A 17385-nucleotide genomic window follows, 5' to 3' on the forward strand; every position below is an offset into this window, starting at 1 on the left:
CGAATGTGCTGCACATATGGTGTAGAAAGATTTACGAGAGATCCCCGGAGGTGACCGCCAGGGTTGTACAGTGTTAGGTTTAAATACGTTTGTCAGGTAAATCACGAGGTGATTTTGTCTCTGGAAAGTATGAACACACACACTTACACACACACACACTCGCACCAGGTGATTAGCTTCTGTTTCCACACGTGCAGCTAACAGTGAAAATGACCAGACGACAAAGACAAAAACTGCCTGTTTCCATTATGGAACTTGCACTGTGTCGGCGCAGGAAGGGAAACGGTGACTGCACATTTGGGAACTAACAAAGAGTGTGTTTGTGTTTTAATCTCTCTCAGGAATCACCTTTGAATGGTTCAACACAAGCGCAGGGGGCCACTTTTGCTGGAACTGTATCTGGATCGCATTAGTCTAACACGTTTCCAGGTAGAGGAGGCAAAAACATCTTTTTTTTTCTTTTACTCTAATGATTGAAAACCTACTTGGACAATATTGACATTACTAGTCAATGGACGGATGGCTAGAGGATATGGAAGACAACAGATTTGGCTTGATCAACATTTTTTGGATGGATCAGAAGATGAATTTATTGAAGCCAAACTGGTTCCATTTATGTGGATTCTTTTAGAATCAGAATCAAAAAAATGTATCGCTGGAAATTTGTGGTGGCATTAAATGAAATAAAATGAAATAATACGAATTGAATAAAATACAATAAATGAAAATACATTACCATACAATTCCATAACAATAAATAATTGTTATATTGTAAAATAATGATAAAATGACCAATATGTTTTTTGATTCATGTTCTTTTTATTTAATGTTTTTTAAATGTTAAATATAGTTTACAACCAAATATATTTCACCCAAACTCAATATAAATCTGTTCAACTCACTGATGTTTCTTTGCTTCTTCTTCCAAAGTGACAGACCAGACACTTTGTGATGAGTAAAATTAACCCCTGCACTCCAGGCAGAGAGAAAGACGAGTCAAGTTGAAGTTTTGACCACAACATTCGTCATTCGTCTTGCTGGTATTTCAGTACTCGCTGACCTCTGGGGTTTGGCTCCGTCCAGGGGGCGGAGCTGAAGCGGAAAGGGGGCGTGTCCTGCGCCTTTGCAGCCAAATTCAGAATAAAATGTTGGTCGGAGATGAGTTTGCGGCACTCGTGCATAAATCACGCAAGAAGAAGAAGAAGAAGAAGGAGACTTCTGAGAGGGAGAGAGTTTTTTTTTTCTTGCGCTGTGGAGAGTTTTCATGTGAACTCGCGTCACTGTGAGAAAACTCTGCTCTTCAGGTTTAACGACGCGTCTGTCAAGGTAAAAATACATTTTTATTTTCTTTACCAGTGATATTCTAAAGTGATATTTTTTTATTTTGTGGCGACTTAAGCCTGTTGTGACAAGATACATACATAAGATACACAAAATAAATGCATTTTATTAACATAACGAGGTTTAAATTGAACTGTTAAAAAGTATTTTAGGTCTTCATGTGTTATCTTTTCATAAATGGATTGGTTATTTTAGTCCAGTTACATACATGTACATAATTAATACATTTTTGTAAATGAATTGCAGTTTTTTATTTTCTGAAAATATTAATATTCGATTTTTACATAAATAAATAAAAAAATCGGGAAAAAGATAATGATTATAGTTTATATGTTCATGATACACATTTTTAAAATATAATAACTATTTTTATGTCATCTGTAAATATAATCTCTTCTTATTTGAGGTACTCTTTGAAGAGACAAATATTTTTTATTGCAACACTATTAAAAAAAACTTTTATTTAAAAAAAGTAGTGATCCATACACCTTATAGTATCTTCACTGACCCCACTTATCTCTCACGTATTTCCCTCCACTAGACCAGTGCTTTGTGGTCCATCCTCTACCCGGGTCCTACAAGATCATCATCACCACCACCGACCAGGATGAAAGTCCTCCTGCTGGGCGTGTCCCTGCTCCTGCTGCTCCAGGCGGCAACATCCATGGCGATGCCACAGAACTCCAGCAGCTGGCAGCAGATTCTGGACAAGTACCTGGATGAGAACGGCGAGGCGTGGCAGGCCAGGCAGAGGGGGAAGAGGGCCATTACGGACACGGATGCCCAGCTCATCCTGGACCTGCATAACAAGCTCCGGGGCCAGGTCTACCCGCCCGCTTCCAACATGGAGTACATGGTGAGTAGCATGTGACCCGTGTTTGAACCTCTTGGAGGAGTGTACCCCGTGGTACTACTTGAGCTCAGAACCAGGCACCAGACTAGCTGGCACTCGTGTCTCTCGGCTCGAACACAGTCCCAACTGTACTGGTTACGTCAATATTCTTATCCAACCTTATGATAATATTCTTATCAAACATTTCACACTGACTGAAGATGGAGTCATGATATTTTTCTCAGTTTCTACCAATAGTATAGTTAGTTTTTGTATCCCCCCCTCCCCCAATAATATGACTATGGAATTAAGCCAAATTATTAAATCAGATCAAAAGCAGATCTTATTGAATATCTTGTTTGGGAATAAGCTTTTCAACAGCTCAGAACTGTGTTTTGAGTTAAATACGGCTGTAATATTTAACCAAATTATGACACCAAGAAAGGTTACTTTTTTCAGTCGCCATGTCATTTTGAAAAAAGGGTTTCCACCGAACTTCAATCTACAACCTTGTGAAAATGTCTTTATCTATATTTGAGATTTTTAAAAAAAAAAGTATTATTTACTCTTGCAATCAATGGAAAGTATTTGTGTGACTTAAGGCTAAAGTAAGGAGAGTAGTTATTTATTTCCCTTTTGGGGATGACAAAATTATATAATTAACCCTTGTGTTATCTCAGGGTCAAGGTGACCCGTGCTTGAAAACAAACATGTTTGTGGTATCCCTTTTGTTGTGTCTGGGTCAAGGTGAACGACCTTTACCACTGCATATGTATTCATGAAATCCAGGGAGGTCGTTCACCTTGACCCAGAGGCAACACAAGGGTTAAGAAATCCAGACACTGAACCTGTCTCTGAACATGAATCTGTTGGCATGACAACGGTAAAGAGTCTTACAATATCTTAGATAGTTTCCTAATAGTTTGACTGAAATTGGGACCTTGAGTTCAAGGAGTATCCAAACACATCGTCACCTGAACAATGATTCAATTTAAATTTTTAAAAATGAAAAAAGTTGATTCTGTTGAAAACATGGCCAGATGTATTTTCAAATCTCCACGTCCGTGATCCAGGAAAACTAAGCCAGATGTTTTGTGAGCAAGCGAGGATCACGAATCTCAAAAGTTAAACTGGCTTCAAACCTTCACGCTAAAAACACAAACCCCGCACTTAAATGATTCTGTAAACACTTTGGATGTTTCTAAACTCTGCTCCGGCAACCATGCTAAAATATTTGTTTGACTTGATCCCGCGCGTGTGTACACTGCCAGTTCACGTTACACAGTGCAATTAGAATCAGAGCACAGGCCGGCCATGTTTTACCAGCTGTCCCACCACCCTCCGAAAAGTCAAGTGCTTCCCCGTCCAACACCTGGATCTTGTCCAAAAATGTACAGCGCTCGTTGCACATTGACCCAAATTATATCAGGAGGGAAAGTCTGTGTACCACACGAAAGGGTTTTATCATCTCTCTATCTCCAGCTTTAGGAGTGACCACGAACATGCCAGTGTTTTTCTTCAGTGAAGGCAAATAAACACTTCCTGCTGGGGACCGTTGCCTGGACTGTGTAATTGTGTAATTGAGAGGTTGAATTCGAGGACCCCCTGTGTGCGACTCACGGGTGTGTGTGTGTTTTTCTGCCTGGTTTGTAGAATCGCTGAGCCAGCAGTGCTCAGCTCCTTTCTACTGTCTCCTGTTACACTTGTGTCTGTATTTTGTTTTTAGTTCAGGGGCACTCTGGGGTGAAGTGTGGGGAGGCAGGCCACATGTTCAATTACAAGAGGAGTGAAAGGAAGTACTGAATATGCATGTACACGGCACATGTGTGGGACACACAAGAGTAGGCGATGGTCTTGTGCATCTTCATACGAGTGCCTGACGAGTAGTTCTCGTGTTAATCCAGACATTTGATGGACACTAAGAAATGTTTGTCAAAGTGTATCTTTCAAGATAAAAAATGAATTAATGTGAATCATATTTCAACTCCATCATGAATATAAGAACATGCAGGATACGAAGATCGTTACCAAACATACTCATTGTAAGTCCACTACTTCACTTATTAAGTATAATGAAATTCAACTATTGTAGCCTTTGGCATTATTTACTTTTTTTTTTTTAATCAAATTATTTTTATTGATTATCACAAAAATAATCATACAAAGCAACATTGCACATACAAGTCAATATTTTAGATATTAAGTCAACAAATTAAACTATAGACAATAAATAAATATACTATTTTTTTAGAGAAAAGAGAAAAAACTCTTGGAAAAAAAACACCATCATTTATGCTCATCCTACACTTTGACCTACTAACCAATGTAATGTTTTGTACATCATAAAGACACTGTTTCTTTAAATAACAATAATTACAGGAGATTACATTATTCAAACCTTTGCAGGAGCCAAGGCCAAGGTTGGAAGTTTCCAAAGAGATTGGTATCTTAAATCAATTTACAACATGGTAACTATAGCATATTCCTTTTTTGGGTTGCTACAGATATTCCCAGCTAACATATAACACTTTATACATTCTGAAGATAAGAAAATGAATTGTGTCATATCTTCAAATAAACAATGGATTATGTCTCAAATGGAGAATATATTTTATTTAACGCAGTGGTAAAGATAAATAAACCCTGACACCTGGGTCGTGATAAAATGAAGAATAAATAAGAACCAATTACATTTAAAATGGAATTTATATTTTCTGTGGAGAAGCAGAATGTAAATATTAAAGAAAAAGTTACCCCAGAAGGTTTTAAAAGTGGAAATTTGAGCTGCATAGAATGACCTATATATGACTTCATGTATTCACTGCTGCCAATATAGACTCAATGTACGAGAGTGTATAAGTTATTAGTGTAAACGACATGGATAACATTAAAAAGGATGTTTCTGTCCTAAGGAAGGCAGTACACTGAATTACATTATCTCCATTACCTTGAGGCCTCAGCTCAGGAACATGTAGGGCATTCTAGAAGAATTGACTCATTCAAACCATATAATGATGTTAAACAACAACATAACCAGGTGAGTTTAAGATAATCTGCCTTTTTTCAAAGGGAATGAAGAATCAAAAACAAGAAGTCATTTGTCAATACATCAATTGAAATCACATGGCACCGTCACTCAAAGTACTGTTCATAAATCCAATGAACCTGTTAATCCAGAGCATCATGTTCTTCACTACATTGAATCTGTGACGTAGAATTACCAGGAGATAACCAAAGACCCTCGTACTTGGTCTGGTTATCATTTCCCTTCTATCACTTTCTCCGACTCCCTTATCCCTGTGTTTTCTTTCTCACTTCGTCAAGGCACAACATGGAAGCTCAGTGAACATTATCACTCGAGTGTGGTGGACAAATATTTGGAGCAGCTTGATAACAGAAAGTTTTACTTCTTCGTGTGGAGGATACGAGAAATTTAAGAGAGCGACCTTGGAAGGTTTAAGATTATACTTGTACATTTACATAGTCAACCCGTCCATAGAGTCTGTGAGTGTCAGAGGGAGTGTTTTCATATGATGTCCTGAGCATTTTTTAAGTTACTTTTAAAGTAAAACTAATAGTCAAATAGTCTATTTATTACTAATCCTAAAAGACGATGATGTAATTCCATTCAAACATTTTTCACACAAACAACTGAAAACATACCCTCCAGTCTCCAACACTCCTTCAAGACATCAGTCCATTTGACCAGGTCCAAATCATCTGCAAGAATACGAGTTGAGATCCTGAGGTCATTGAACTGAAAACCCTCTTCGCCCGTGGCTTCGATTCCATACCTGGAGTAACACCCGACTGATTAGTTTGAATTATTAATGTTATACTTTAAACAGAGAATACTCCAAGTACTGCATCCACAAAAACACATGTCAACTGGTGTAGGCAGTTGTCCACGATCCTTTGATAATGCTGGTGATGATAGAGAGTCTACCCAAAATTCCTGTCCTTCACTTCATTATATATCCTCAAACATTATAACTAGAAGAAAGACAATTAATTTCCTGACGCATATTTAAATACTTTGTGCCTGTTTTTTGTCATCTTTCATTCAGTTGCAACGACCGAAATGTATAACTTCTTCAGTCATTTTTATTGACAATGTTTCTTCGAACCCTACAATTTATTCACCCAGTAAGTTGTGGTTGTTATCTATACGTGTCCATGTGTGTCGCTTTCAACATGGTAGATGTGAAACGACTTTCACAGCTGTTCACTGGAGTGACCATTACTTTTTGAAACAGTAATTCCGTCCTGACCTCCTCGCTATGAACTAAAGGTACACGTCAATTTAAGCTAAATTAAACCATGAACCAGTTTGAATTTGTTAACTCCTAGAAAACTTTAAAGCCAGTTCTCACGTTTTTTCTTTTGAAACCGGGCCCCTAAACTTGCAAAGAAATCACTGGTCTACACTCGGTGGATCGCAACCAGATGACCGTGGTCGAAAAAAAAGAGAAAGAACCCGAGTTGCTAATGAAGTGTTAAGCGAAATAAACAATGAAGCGTGCACAGTGTTGAGGGACATTGACAGGGCAGTTGTTTTCTTAACAGGCCCCTCTTGAATAGGGAACTGGGTGGTGGGTAACACAGCTGGTGACTACGGCTCCTCTGCTGGAGGAAGTTTACAGTAAAAACGACGTAAGTCTCTTTACATCTACATATGTTTTAATACTATGAATAATTATTAAATAAATAACACAAAACAATAGAACATATCAGGGGCTACATTCGTATAGTTGTTGGATAGATACTGGTCAAGGTGTGGTCCCTGGGGCCCCATTTTTCATGTCTAGATTTAAAGATAATGAATCATATAACTTTATGAAAATATATAAAAAAAAGAAATCTTCTGATTTTTTTATTTGAGATTATATCTTTATGACAAAAAAGACAATTTCTTAAATATCTCATTAACTATGTTAGTAAAACCTCATAAGAATAATTGAGCGATGTTTCTATACCTTAAGCCGATTGCCGACTAACATGTGACACGGTTTACTGTTCACCCGAGTCACTATTTCACATGTTCATTCGCCGCCTTTCCAGACATCCTGTTGTTGGGGTGGCACGTGTTTCCGAGGTCCCTGCTGGTGTGTAAGTGGGTGACTGTGGACGGACTAGGTGGCGCTGACTGTGGGCTGCTCATTTCTGTTTCTGTTATTGGATGAGATTTCAGTGAGGTCAGGCTATAACTTCCAGGCGCCCCCCTATGTGTGAAGTGCAAAAAGTTTTGACACCTCCACAAGTGTACACATAAACACACATGCACACCCCTGTAAACACACACTGCCTAATTGAGTTTCCTAGAAAGGCCCATTGCCCTGATAGAGAGTGTAAAGGTGTGTAATAACATTCAGCATTCTTCGGAGGAATTACAGCTGGTGTTATTTTTGACTCTTTTTTTTTCTTCCCATGGTAGAATGTAGGTCAGAGCAGAGGAAGGACACGTTTTGCATTCCTAAAAAAAAAAAGAAAAAAAGCCAGAATGGGAGTGTGATGGCTGACGAACTTAACCAAGAGGGGAATTCACAGAGTGGTATCATAAAACAGAAGCATTAACCGAGACACCCGAGACATGTGGAAGGTATTACCAAAGGAAAAACACTGAATGTGGGAAAATGTATCTGGGTCGTCTGCTGATTTAAGTAAAATTTCTCATCAGATCACTGGTTTATTCTTTAGTATCTTATAGTATGATCATGTAACGCCAACGGAAGCCTGTTCTGACCAAACCCTTTCCACAGCTGAGTAAATTCTGCTCAGCTATGAAACATCCGTTCTGTGACCTGACATGTTTTTGTTTTTTTTGATGGGGCCTCGCTCAGGTTTATTTTTTTTTATTTATATCTAAATAATCGGAACAATTGATCTGCTCTTCAGGAATGGGACACGGAACTGGAGCGCACAGCCGAAGAGTGGGCTGAGACCTGTCTGTGGGAGCACGGTCCCGCCGGTTTGCTTCCTCAGATCGGTCAGAATCTTGGAGCTCACTGGGGAAGGTGAGAATTCAGTGAAAATGATCTACAATGTTATTTATTCAACATTGTCTCAGGGTCACACATATGCAGTGATGGAGGGCGTTCAACTTGACCCAGAGACAACACAAGGGATACCACATACACATTTGTTTTTTTCAGGTCACCTTGACCCAGAGATAACACAAGGATTAAAGGGTCCCTACCCAGTGTGTCAATGCAACATCACAAGGTTGCTCCAAATAAGTTGGGACAAGACTTTCTTAAAACTTTATTCTATTGCGTTCTATTCAATAACTTGCTACTTATAAAACAAACATTGCAACCCAACCAGGATATTTGAAACATTTAAACAGTGGTTTTCAACTCAATTGGCTCAGGGGTCACAAGGGGTACATTCTTGTCAAGACTTGGCTGTTGATTAAAGCATCTGTAACCTGAGAGGGCAACTAATGTGGTTCTTAACTTGAACCTTGACCTCCATTGTATCATCAGTATGTGTTTGTTTGTACAAAACTCTCTTTACATTTAAATATTTACATTAGAAAATGAGCTTAAGCCCCGCCCACTGAAAACACCAAGTGTTTCTAGAGATACAATCTTGTTTACCATAACTGCTTACACTCTATGATTGGTCAAACATCCAGGTTTGTCACCACACGTCATCAATCCTAGAAGTCTCCACCTCTAAGGGACTCATTGTATAATCAAAGCAGGACGTGATTACAGCTGGCTGGAGGAGGAGTGAAGCTATTATTATGTCATTTTTGACTCTTATCTCGTTACCTTTTCTTCGCTGAGATTTCGAACAGTGGAGAACTTTATAAAGTAATAAGTTCAAAACATGGTCATGATGAGAGACTTACTGCATCTTGGAGAGGAAGATTCAACTTTTGAAACTTGTGAGTGAGTCAGGAGAGTTGGGTTTTAACATTAGTTGCCCTTTAAATTGAATGTAAATCGATTAATATTTTCTTTTTGTTGAAAAAAAAAATGTCTTGCTCAGCCCAAACTAAAATCCTAGACATCAGATGGAGGGGCGGAGTCAAACAAACTGCTCGCTGGGTAGCAGTTACACAAGCTAATAACAAATTATTTTAGTTAAATTAGTTTAGATTTATTTATCCCTCTGGAGACCTCCTCCGGTAAATCGGGTTTCCAGTACACAGCAGATGACAGAACAAGGTGCAAAAAAACAAACAAATTGCAAAGGATGACAAAGTGCAAATATAAAGAACATAGATTAGTTGCAATCTGTTACAAAAAGATGTGGATTCTGTCTATATCAGCAAAGTGTCGTTGAATGTTTAGCTGTGAAAATTTGCTCAGGAATAAAAACAAAGGTTTGATTTCATGTCAGAAGATATAGATTCTTATGTGACCAAAAGTCATGGCTCAGAGTCAAACCAGCAACATGAAGCGAGACATTATATGGGATGACATTAAATTGTACGTTTTGTCCTCTTCAGGTACCGTCCGCCCACATTCCACGTCCAGGCCTGGTACGATGAAGTCAAAGATTTCTCCTTCCCGTACCCTCAGGAGTGTAACCCGTACTGCCCTTACAGATGTTCTGGTCCGGTGTGCACCCACTACACTCAGGTTTGTAGGACTTTAAGATAAGTATTAAATTAAAGTGCATTTCGTGAGCCTATCTCTGTCCCTGCAGCTGGTGTGGGCCACAAGCAGCCGGATAGGATGTGCGGTGAATGTGTGCTACAACATGAATGTGTGGGGCCAGATCTGGGCCAAAGCTGTTTATCTTGTCTGCAACTACTCTCCCAAGTAAGACTTTTTCAATTCTAAAAAAAAGGAAAAATATGGAGAAGATGTTTCTAAAGTTTTGTTTCGACAGGGGAAACTGGTGGGGCCACGCTCCATACAAACATGGGACCCCCTGCTCCGCCTGTCCCCCCAGCTACGGAGGTGGTTGCAAGGACAATCTCTGCTACAAAGGTATGTGTCGAGGAAAATATAAAGTAAAATAAATGTTTAATTTATGTCCCTTTTTGTTGCAAAGATGACAACCCGAACCGCCCTCCAGAGGAAAAAGAAGAAAACAACTTCATTGAACAAGAGCCTCCCCGCGCCCCGCAGAGGTTCCGGCCTCAGGCCCCCAAACCAGAGCCTCCAGCTATCCCCACCCGGGCCCCCACTGTGCCCCCCACAGAGGACCAGAACAAGAATGAAGTGGTCAACACAGAGCAGATGTGTAAGCTGCCATTTCACTATTTATTTTGGATCTAGTTTCATCTCCGCGAGGGAGAAAGAACTGTTTTAGGGGCGGGAAGTATTGAATCGGATGAGCTGGAGCCAGTGCCAGAATCTGGTCAAAACCAAAAGAATTTCTGGATCTGCTGCTTGTTTGGTGCTGAACAAGCAGCACAGAGTAATGAGCGTGAAAGAAGGCCTTGGCCGGAACTGTTTTCTTTACAAGTCGTCTGGAATTGTCTTGATGTTCTGTGGCGTTTATCTGTCACTCTCCAGATTAAGCCTGACAGCTCCTGGAGTGGTTTTAATACGGCCAGTCTCTCCTTTGAGCAGGGAGCTGTTTTCAAGCGTGATCCATGTAGTGTGTATTTGCTTTTGGTTGCCGAAGAGGGGCGAGAAGGGCTCGCTGTGGTTTCTAAATGGCTTCCACTCTTCTTTGGAAGGGGGCCTGCGCTTGAAAGCTGAGACACATCCCTCGGTTCTGCTGACCACCCTGAACTATGTTGCGGGGTTTGTCTTCAGGATTGTCACAATGTAAGATTTAGATACAATGCAGTCAGGATTACATGATTTTAAATATATCATAATTGATGTAAAGATTCTGGCTCCAACCACCTTTTACCTAGTCATTTTTTGTAGGTCATAGGTTCACACAAACAAGAACAGTTTGAGGAAATGGTGTTAACTGGAGCTAGTGTTAGTAATGTTGCCTACTAGTAGAGTAGTCTTGCATCATCACGCTAAACTATGTTTCTAGTTATGATTATTATTCATTCTAAGTTTTAACACAAAATAGCACAAAATAAAAGAATGCAAAAATATAAATGATATAATAATAATAATTTATGTAATTTATAATAAAACATATATTAATATAATAAAAAACATAATGAATTAAAATAAAATAAAAATAGATTAACGTTAAATGACATTCATAATATATAAAAGAAATTACAATTTAAATAATATTCATGATCCAGACAGAAGATGGAGAGAAAGAGTTCTTGTATTCTTGTTCTACCCTGATGATGCCATGATGAACGGGAAGGACTCGCAAGTTTCTCACTAAGTAATAATATCACTATTTGCAAACTAAAGTTGGAAAGGAGCTTTTCAAAGCAATGTCCAGATGACTCATGGAAAAGGAACTTAAACCACACAAGACAAAACCACAAGTCTTGTCCACTCCTGCACACTCAACAAATCCACTAGACTAGAGAGAAGATTGACTTAGGGATGATGCTGTACAGATATGTGAACATTTTTTTCCTTTTCTGAAGTTATTTAACATTCTAAAGATTATTTAAATGCTGTGTTTCGACTTAAATCTGTCACTTACATTCTTTACGCCACACATGTCATGATTGAAATCGCCTTTTTTTTCAGCCCAGCTCGTGACTTGTGACACCAAACTACGTGACCAATGTAAAGGAACGCCATGCAACAGGTGAAAAACAGTGAATTTAAAAAGAAACATAAAGTTTATGACATGCTTTATTTTATTATACATCAATTTAGATACGAGTGTCCAGCTGGATGTTTGGATGCTACAGGAAAAGTGGTTGGGACTGTCTACTATGAAATGGTATGTTTGCTCTGCAGGTCTAAATTGATCTTTTCTGTCCTCCGTTTCTATGTTTATTATTGGATAAAGATATTTATTCAACGACAAATTAATGTTCTTTTTTTCGGGAGGTCTTTTCAATGATCATCACATCAAATTTTTATATTATTATTTGATTCAATTGTTAAGAGGGAACCGATTTCTTAAACCTTGTGTTTTCTCAGGGTCAAGGTGACCCGGTCGCCCCAAAAACAAAAGTGTTTGTTTTATCCCTTGTGTTGTCTCTGGGTCAAGGTGAATGACATCCATGGCTTCCACAAATACATATGAGGTGGTAGAAGTGGTTCACCTTGACCCTGAGGCGACCCAACACATTTGTTTTTTCGGAGGCTTCGGGTTACTTTGAAACTGAGATAAAAAGATGACAGGATGATCTCTCAAAACTTTTCAAAAATGTCCCCTAATTCACAGTTAGACCAAACAAAAATCAATGAAAAAAGAAATCAAATTTGGCTCAAACATAAAAACAGCGTAAAAACTCACCAGCCCTCGCACCAGCCTTGAAAAAAAAGACCTCTGGTGCCCCCCAGTTGTGTCTAAGACCCCTGATCTAAACATTATAACATGTCCCCTCAAGACTGAGCATTAAATACGTATTTTCTGTTGTGTAGCAATCGAGTGTGTGTCGCGCTGGTCTGCACGCCGGCATCATCGACAACGACGGAGGATGGATGGACGTGACGAGGCAAGGAAGAAAAGACTATTTCATCAAGTCCAACAAGAATGGCATCCAGACTGTTGGGTGAGAACCGTCTGAACCAACTCACGATTCATCAGTAAAAAAAAATACCAGTTTGTGTGACTTTTGTTTCTCTCTGGACAGAAAGTATCAGAGCGCAAATTCCTTCACAGTTTCCAGAGTAGCAGGTGCGTCAATTGTAAATGATAGAAAATAATTGGGAATTATAATCCTTTTTTTTTTTTAATCTCCTGCAGTAACTGCTGTGACGTGCGAGACGACAGTTGCGCAGCTGTGTCCGTACCAGAAGCCGACAAGACACTGTCCGAGGTTTGAATCTCTCTTATAGACAATCTCCACTTTTGAAATCATGTTTTTTTGACGTCAGTCATCTTCCCTAGACTGTACTGCCCGGGAGGTTGTTTAGAAGAGAGCTCCAGCGTCATTGGCTCTGGTATCTACTATGATGTAAGTTGCTCCACTTATTGACATGTTAGCAGCATGTAACGGATGATAACTGTTTCCTGACGACCTCGCAGAGTTCCAGCATATGTCGAGCGGCGATACATGCTGGCGTCGTCAGGAGCCATGTGGGAGGATACATCGATGTGATGCCCGTGGACAAGAGGAGACATTATAGTTCCTCGTTTCAAAATGGAATTTACTCTGAGAGGTAAGACATTTGAGAATTTAGTAGAATGAAAGTTAGAGTTCAAGCCGCAAAAACTGACAAAAATACCTTATTTTATTGGTAGAATTTTCTAAAATATTGTTAAATCTGCCTTCTTCTGATATGGAAGCTTTTCATGTTGATTTTTTTTTTTTATCCAATTTTAGTACATGGTAACATATTGGTTCTGAAATAATATCATATTTAAGCTAAATATTTATTGTAGGTTATAATTTGGGACGCAGTCAAGCAAAAAATACATTTTAACAGAGAGTTTTTGCTTAGAAGTAAGTAAGTAAGTAAGTAAGTAATATTTATTTATATAGCGCTTTTCGAGACCAGGGTCACAAAGCGCTTTAACAATCAAAACAATACTCAAAACAGTACATACTTCAAAGATCAAGACAACACCGAGAACAACACAGGAGTTCGAGAAATTCAAGGAAAAGCCTGAACAAATAGTGTGTTAAACAGGGTTGTTGAGGTTTCATGAAACAGTGTCCTGGTTTTCAAAAGCCACTAGATGGCGCCATTTGCTCGATAATCTTTGCATCTGAGCCATTGATCTGATGAAACTTAAGTCGTTTTCTAGTTGAGATAGAGAAGGTGACGACAGTGTATCATGAAACCTCGTGAACACATCACTAGTTGCTACAGACGAATAATGGAACGTGAATCACGACACCACACACACACAATCTATCCCTAAAATAATAGTAAACCGTCTTTTAAGAATTAGAATTCTTAAGAAATAAGATTTCTATCCATGAAAAACAGAATTAAATGAGACAAAGTTAATGAATAATTCAGTTTTTGACTCATTCTTCTTGTTTTATCTTTTTATAAAACGGTTTCAAAAGTACAGGTTTGGCTCAAACCTGTACTTATTACACTGGAAGTGAAACAAAAGAATATAAATATTTTTTTTATTATTATCTACTATAATATTTGTTAACTGCCTCTCCCAGCAACAAGAAAACCTCAAGCTGTAGAAGTGATCTGGGCACACATTAGCGACACTGATAATGAGCTAACGATAAAGTCCGGTGAGAAAAGCAAGTGCTGACAACCGAGTGTGTTTTCTCGTGCCAACGTAGGGAGATCAGAGCCTTCGCAGGTTTGTACAGAAGCAGCTGGAATGTTAAGAAGCTTAGATCAACAATTAGGATCTTAACTCAATTCAAACGTATAATGAAAAAAACTCTCGCACACTGGAGAAATGACGAGGGTTTATATTTGTCTTCAGTAAGTTGAACTCGCAGAAGACTGACCCGGTTTTAAGCCCGTGGCTTCCCCTGCGCAGAGACATGACGTCTGTTGGTGTCTATCTAAGCTTCACAGAATTAGTGACAAATCTCCAAGCCTTTATCTGTCAACGTTGTGTTAGACAACAAGCTGGTGTTAACAATTCTCCCACAGAGTGTATCGGTTTGTGTGTGTCCGTCATCTCCACTTCTTAAGGGAGAGACCAAGAAAGGTTTCGTAGGTGAGACAAACTGACTTGTTTCTCTTTCACCCTCAGCCTTCAAAACCCCCCCGGAGGGAAGGCATTCCGGGTGTTTGCTGTGATTTGAGTGACCCCACAACACGGCTTCAACAGAAGCCTCAACGGTGCCGATGAATAGGCCTTGATCAAAAAAAAAACCCGCCGTCAAACTCAACGACTGAAATGTTTCTGCCTTTGCTCTGCCGCGCGGGTCAGAGGTCATCTCCATGACAGCATAAACACAAACTTGACACCTGCATGAAGAGAAGCTGTCTGGAATTCGCGGGACATTTATGAACTGTAAATACTTTTTGCCGATGTTTTCGAAAACGGAGCGGTTTGAGTCGAGTATTGATCATGTAAACCCTTTGCTATAGCAATGTGTAATGGCACTTCATTGATAGGTTATTTCATGGCACATTTTTTACAAGTGCTTTAGTACAGGGTTTTGTATTTTAAGGAGCTCCGAAACAGATTCTTACACAACTATTTTTGTCAGTATGATTTACTAAAAAGAAAAAAGCTGCTACAGGAGTCAATACTTTAATTTGAACAATGTAGGAGTTGTTGTTTTTGTTTTTAGAAAACTCCCTGCAGGCAGGAAGTATGCCCAAGTATTAGTTTCCAAGTATGAAAAACTACAATTTAAGCATCATATGTATTTTATCTAGGAAGTCTTAGCAGGAAAGATATAAAAGCAATGATTATAATGAAAAAAGCAGAGACCTCATTCAGGGCTTTTTGTTTTTTTTAAATAAAAATATATTTTTTATAAAGTTAACTGATACATAAAACAATTTTCACAGTGAAGAACTGTGCTGACTTACAGCCGAAAACCTACTCCAGGAATCATACCCATGCTGCTGTGACTAGTCAAATGTATTTAAGTCAGTGTCGTTTCATTGGATGTTGTGTTTAATATAGCTGCACTTAGAAGTCTTAAATATATGATCGGTTTGATCAAATCAGAGTACACCATCTGTTACCATCTGTCTCTCAAACCATTATCATTTATATGAAACAACTTCACCCTTTTCTTTCCATTTCTTTTCTTTTTTGATGTGAACCATGACACACACACACACACAAAGGAATCACCATTTGGGAAAACACAGCCTCCTTGTCAGGGGTTATGTTTGTTTGATGTCCTACAATCAAAAATCACAATATTTCTGTTTGAATTTCTCTTGTATATTTTCCTACCTCAGAATATATGTAAGGTTTTTTGCAATAAAGTTTTACGTGTCAGATACTATGTTGTGGCCTAAATGCTGAGCGGTGATGAGTAGAGTCGACCAAAGAGTCTGAAGAAGTCCATGTCGGCAAAAATCCGAGCATGGAATCATGAAAACTTCTTAGATCACATTGTTTCTTGACGATGTGGTTCCTGGACGCTAGTAACGGTCTGAGGAGGCCTCATGATACATCGTTGTAGTGAAGATACTGCTTCTTAATTTTCAAAGGCCACTAGATGGCACACTCTGCTTTATATTGTTCGTCTCAAACGTGCTAATTGTATGAAACCTGGCATAATTTTCAAACTTGAAGCGCCATCTAGTGGCATTTCAAAAATGAAGACACTGTATCGTGATACTTCATTGCTGTATCATGAGGCCTTATCGACCCATCACTACAAGACGCTACGATTTATTCGTCACCTCAAAGGATATCAAAGTAGCTGCATCAAATCTTTATGTTAAAAACAATAAAAAACATATTTTAAATACCCTACATTTCATTCTCATATCAAAGGTGAGGGTTGCGAACAAAAAAAAAAAAAGGGAAAAATCTCCGAGTCATTTGAGCAGTTTCTGGCCCATTAAGACCAAGACGAAGTGCCGGGAAGACAGATGGGATATAAGTCCAGCCCACAGCGAGCAGAACCCACATGGTGCCACCGATGTTTTCGTACTGTCGTCTAAAATAAAGAAAGTCATTAATAACCTCCTCACTCTGCTCTTCTGCAGTCTGGCGCTTCTTTTCGCCCGAGCTAAAAGTGGCGATGCGTGGCGGCCCGACTGGCAGATGTGTCAAATGCAGCGTGTGCACCTGAGGAGTGTGAAAGGCAGAGCGAGCGAAAGTGTTGACTCGACTGGAGTCGGTTGGCAATCTCTTGAGCAAGTCACCTGTTTGTTTATGTGCTGTATGTGTGCTGCCAGAAATCAGATCACAATGTTGCACTCTGGGTAGCTGTCAGCACCGAGGTGACAAGTTATGGTTGCCAGTAGTAATGACTGTGTTCCTTCTTGTCAAACCTTTACTTTGGCCAATGAACTCCACATAAAATTTGACAGCCAGTGGACTTTTTTTTTCTTCTCCCTCGTGATCCAAAAATATTACGCACACAGCCACAGTGTGCGCGTGTTTATGTATAGATGGAGTGGGTGCTTTCTGGTGGAGAAAGAGAAAAATGTATCTTTTCCCTGAGTGGCAGAATGACTCATATAATTATTGAGTTATTTTAAGGCTCTTGTGTTTTTAAAACAAACCTGACAAATTGTTGACGTTTGATTCATAATGAGTACTCATTACTGCTGCAGCGAGTGACCCCG

General features: G+C 39.1%; 1 protein-coding gene across 1 annotated transcript; it reads left to right on the plus strand.

Annotated features, from left to right (window-relative positions):
- The first annotated feature begins 1173 nt into the window (after nucleotides 1-1173).
- Nucleotides 1174-16074, plus strand: LOC148081928 (cysteine-rich secretory protein LCCL domain-containing 1-like). The gene is made up of 15 exons (XM_087788969.1): nucleotides 1174-1326; nucleotides 1883-2197; nucleotides 8069-8187; nucleotides 9633-9765; nucleotides 9833-9948; nucleotides 10019-10119; nucleotides 10184-10375; nucleotides 11761-11821; nucleotides 11893-11959; nucleotides 12610-12740; nucleotides 12822-12865; nucleotides 12935-13007; nucleotides 13079-13145; nucleotides 13217-13350; nucleotides 14870-16074. The coding sequence occupies exons 2-15, from the start codon at nucleotides 1949-1951 to the stop codon at nucleotides 14919-14921; spliced, it is 1539 nt and encodes a 512-aa protein (XP_087645095.1). The 5' UTR covers nucleotides 1174-1326; nucleotides 1883-1948; the 3' UTR covers nucleotides 14922-16074.
- The last annotated feature ends 1311 nt before the right edge of the window (nucleotides 16075-17385 follow it).

This window comes from Callionymus lyra, chromosome 4 (genome assembly GCF_982586985.1).
Source record: "Callionymus lyra chromosome 4, fCalLyr1.hap1.1, whole genome shotgun sequence".
Taxonomy (NCBI): domain Eukaryota; kingdom Metazoa; phylum Chordata; class Actinopteri; order Syngnathiformes; family Callionymidae; genus Callionymus; species Callionymus lyra.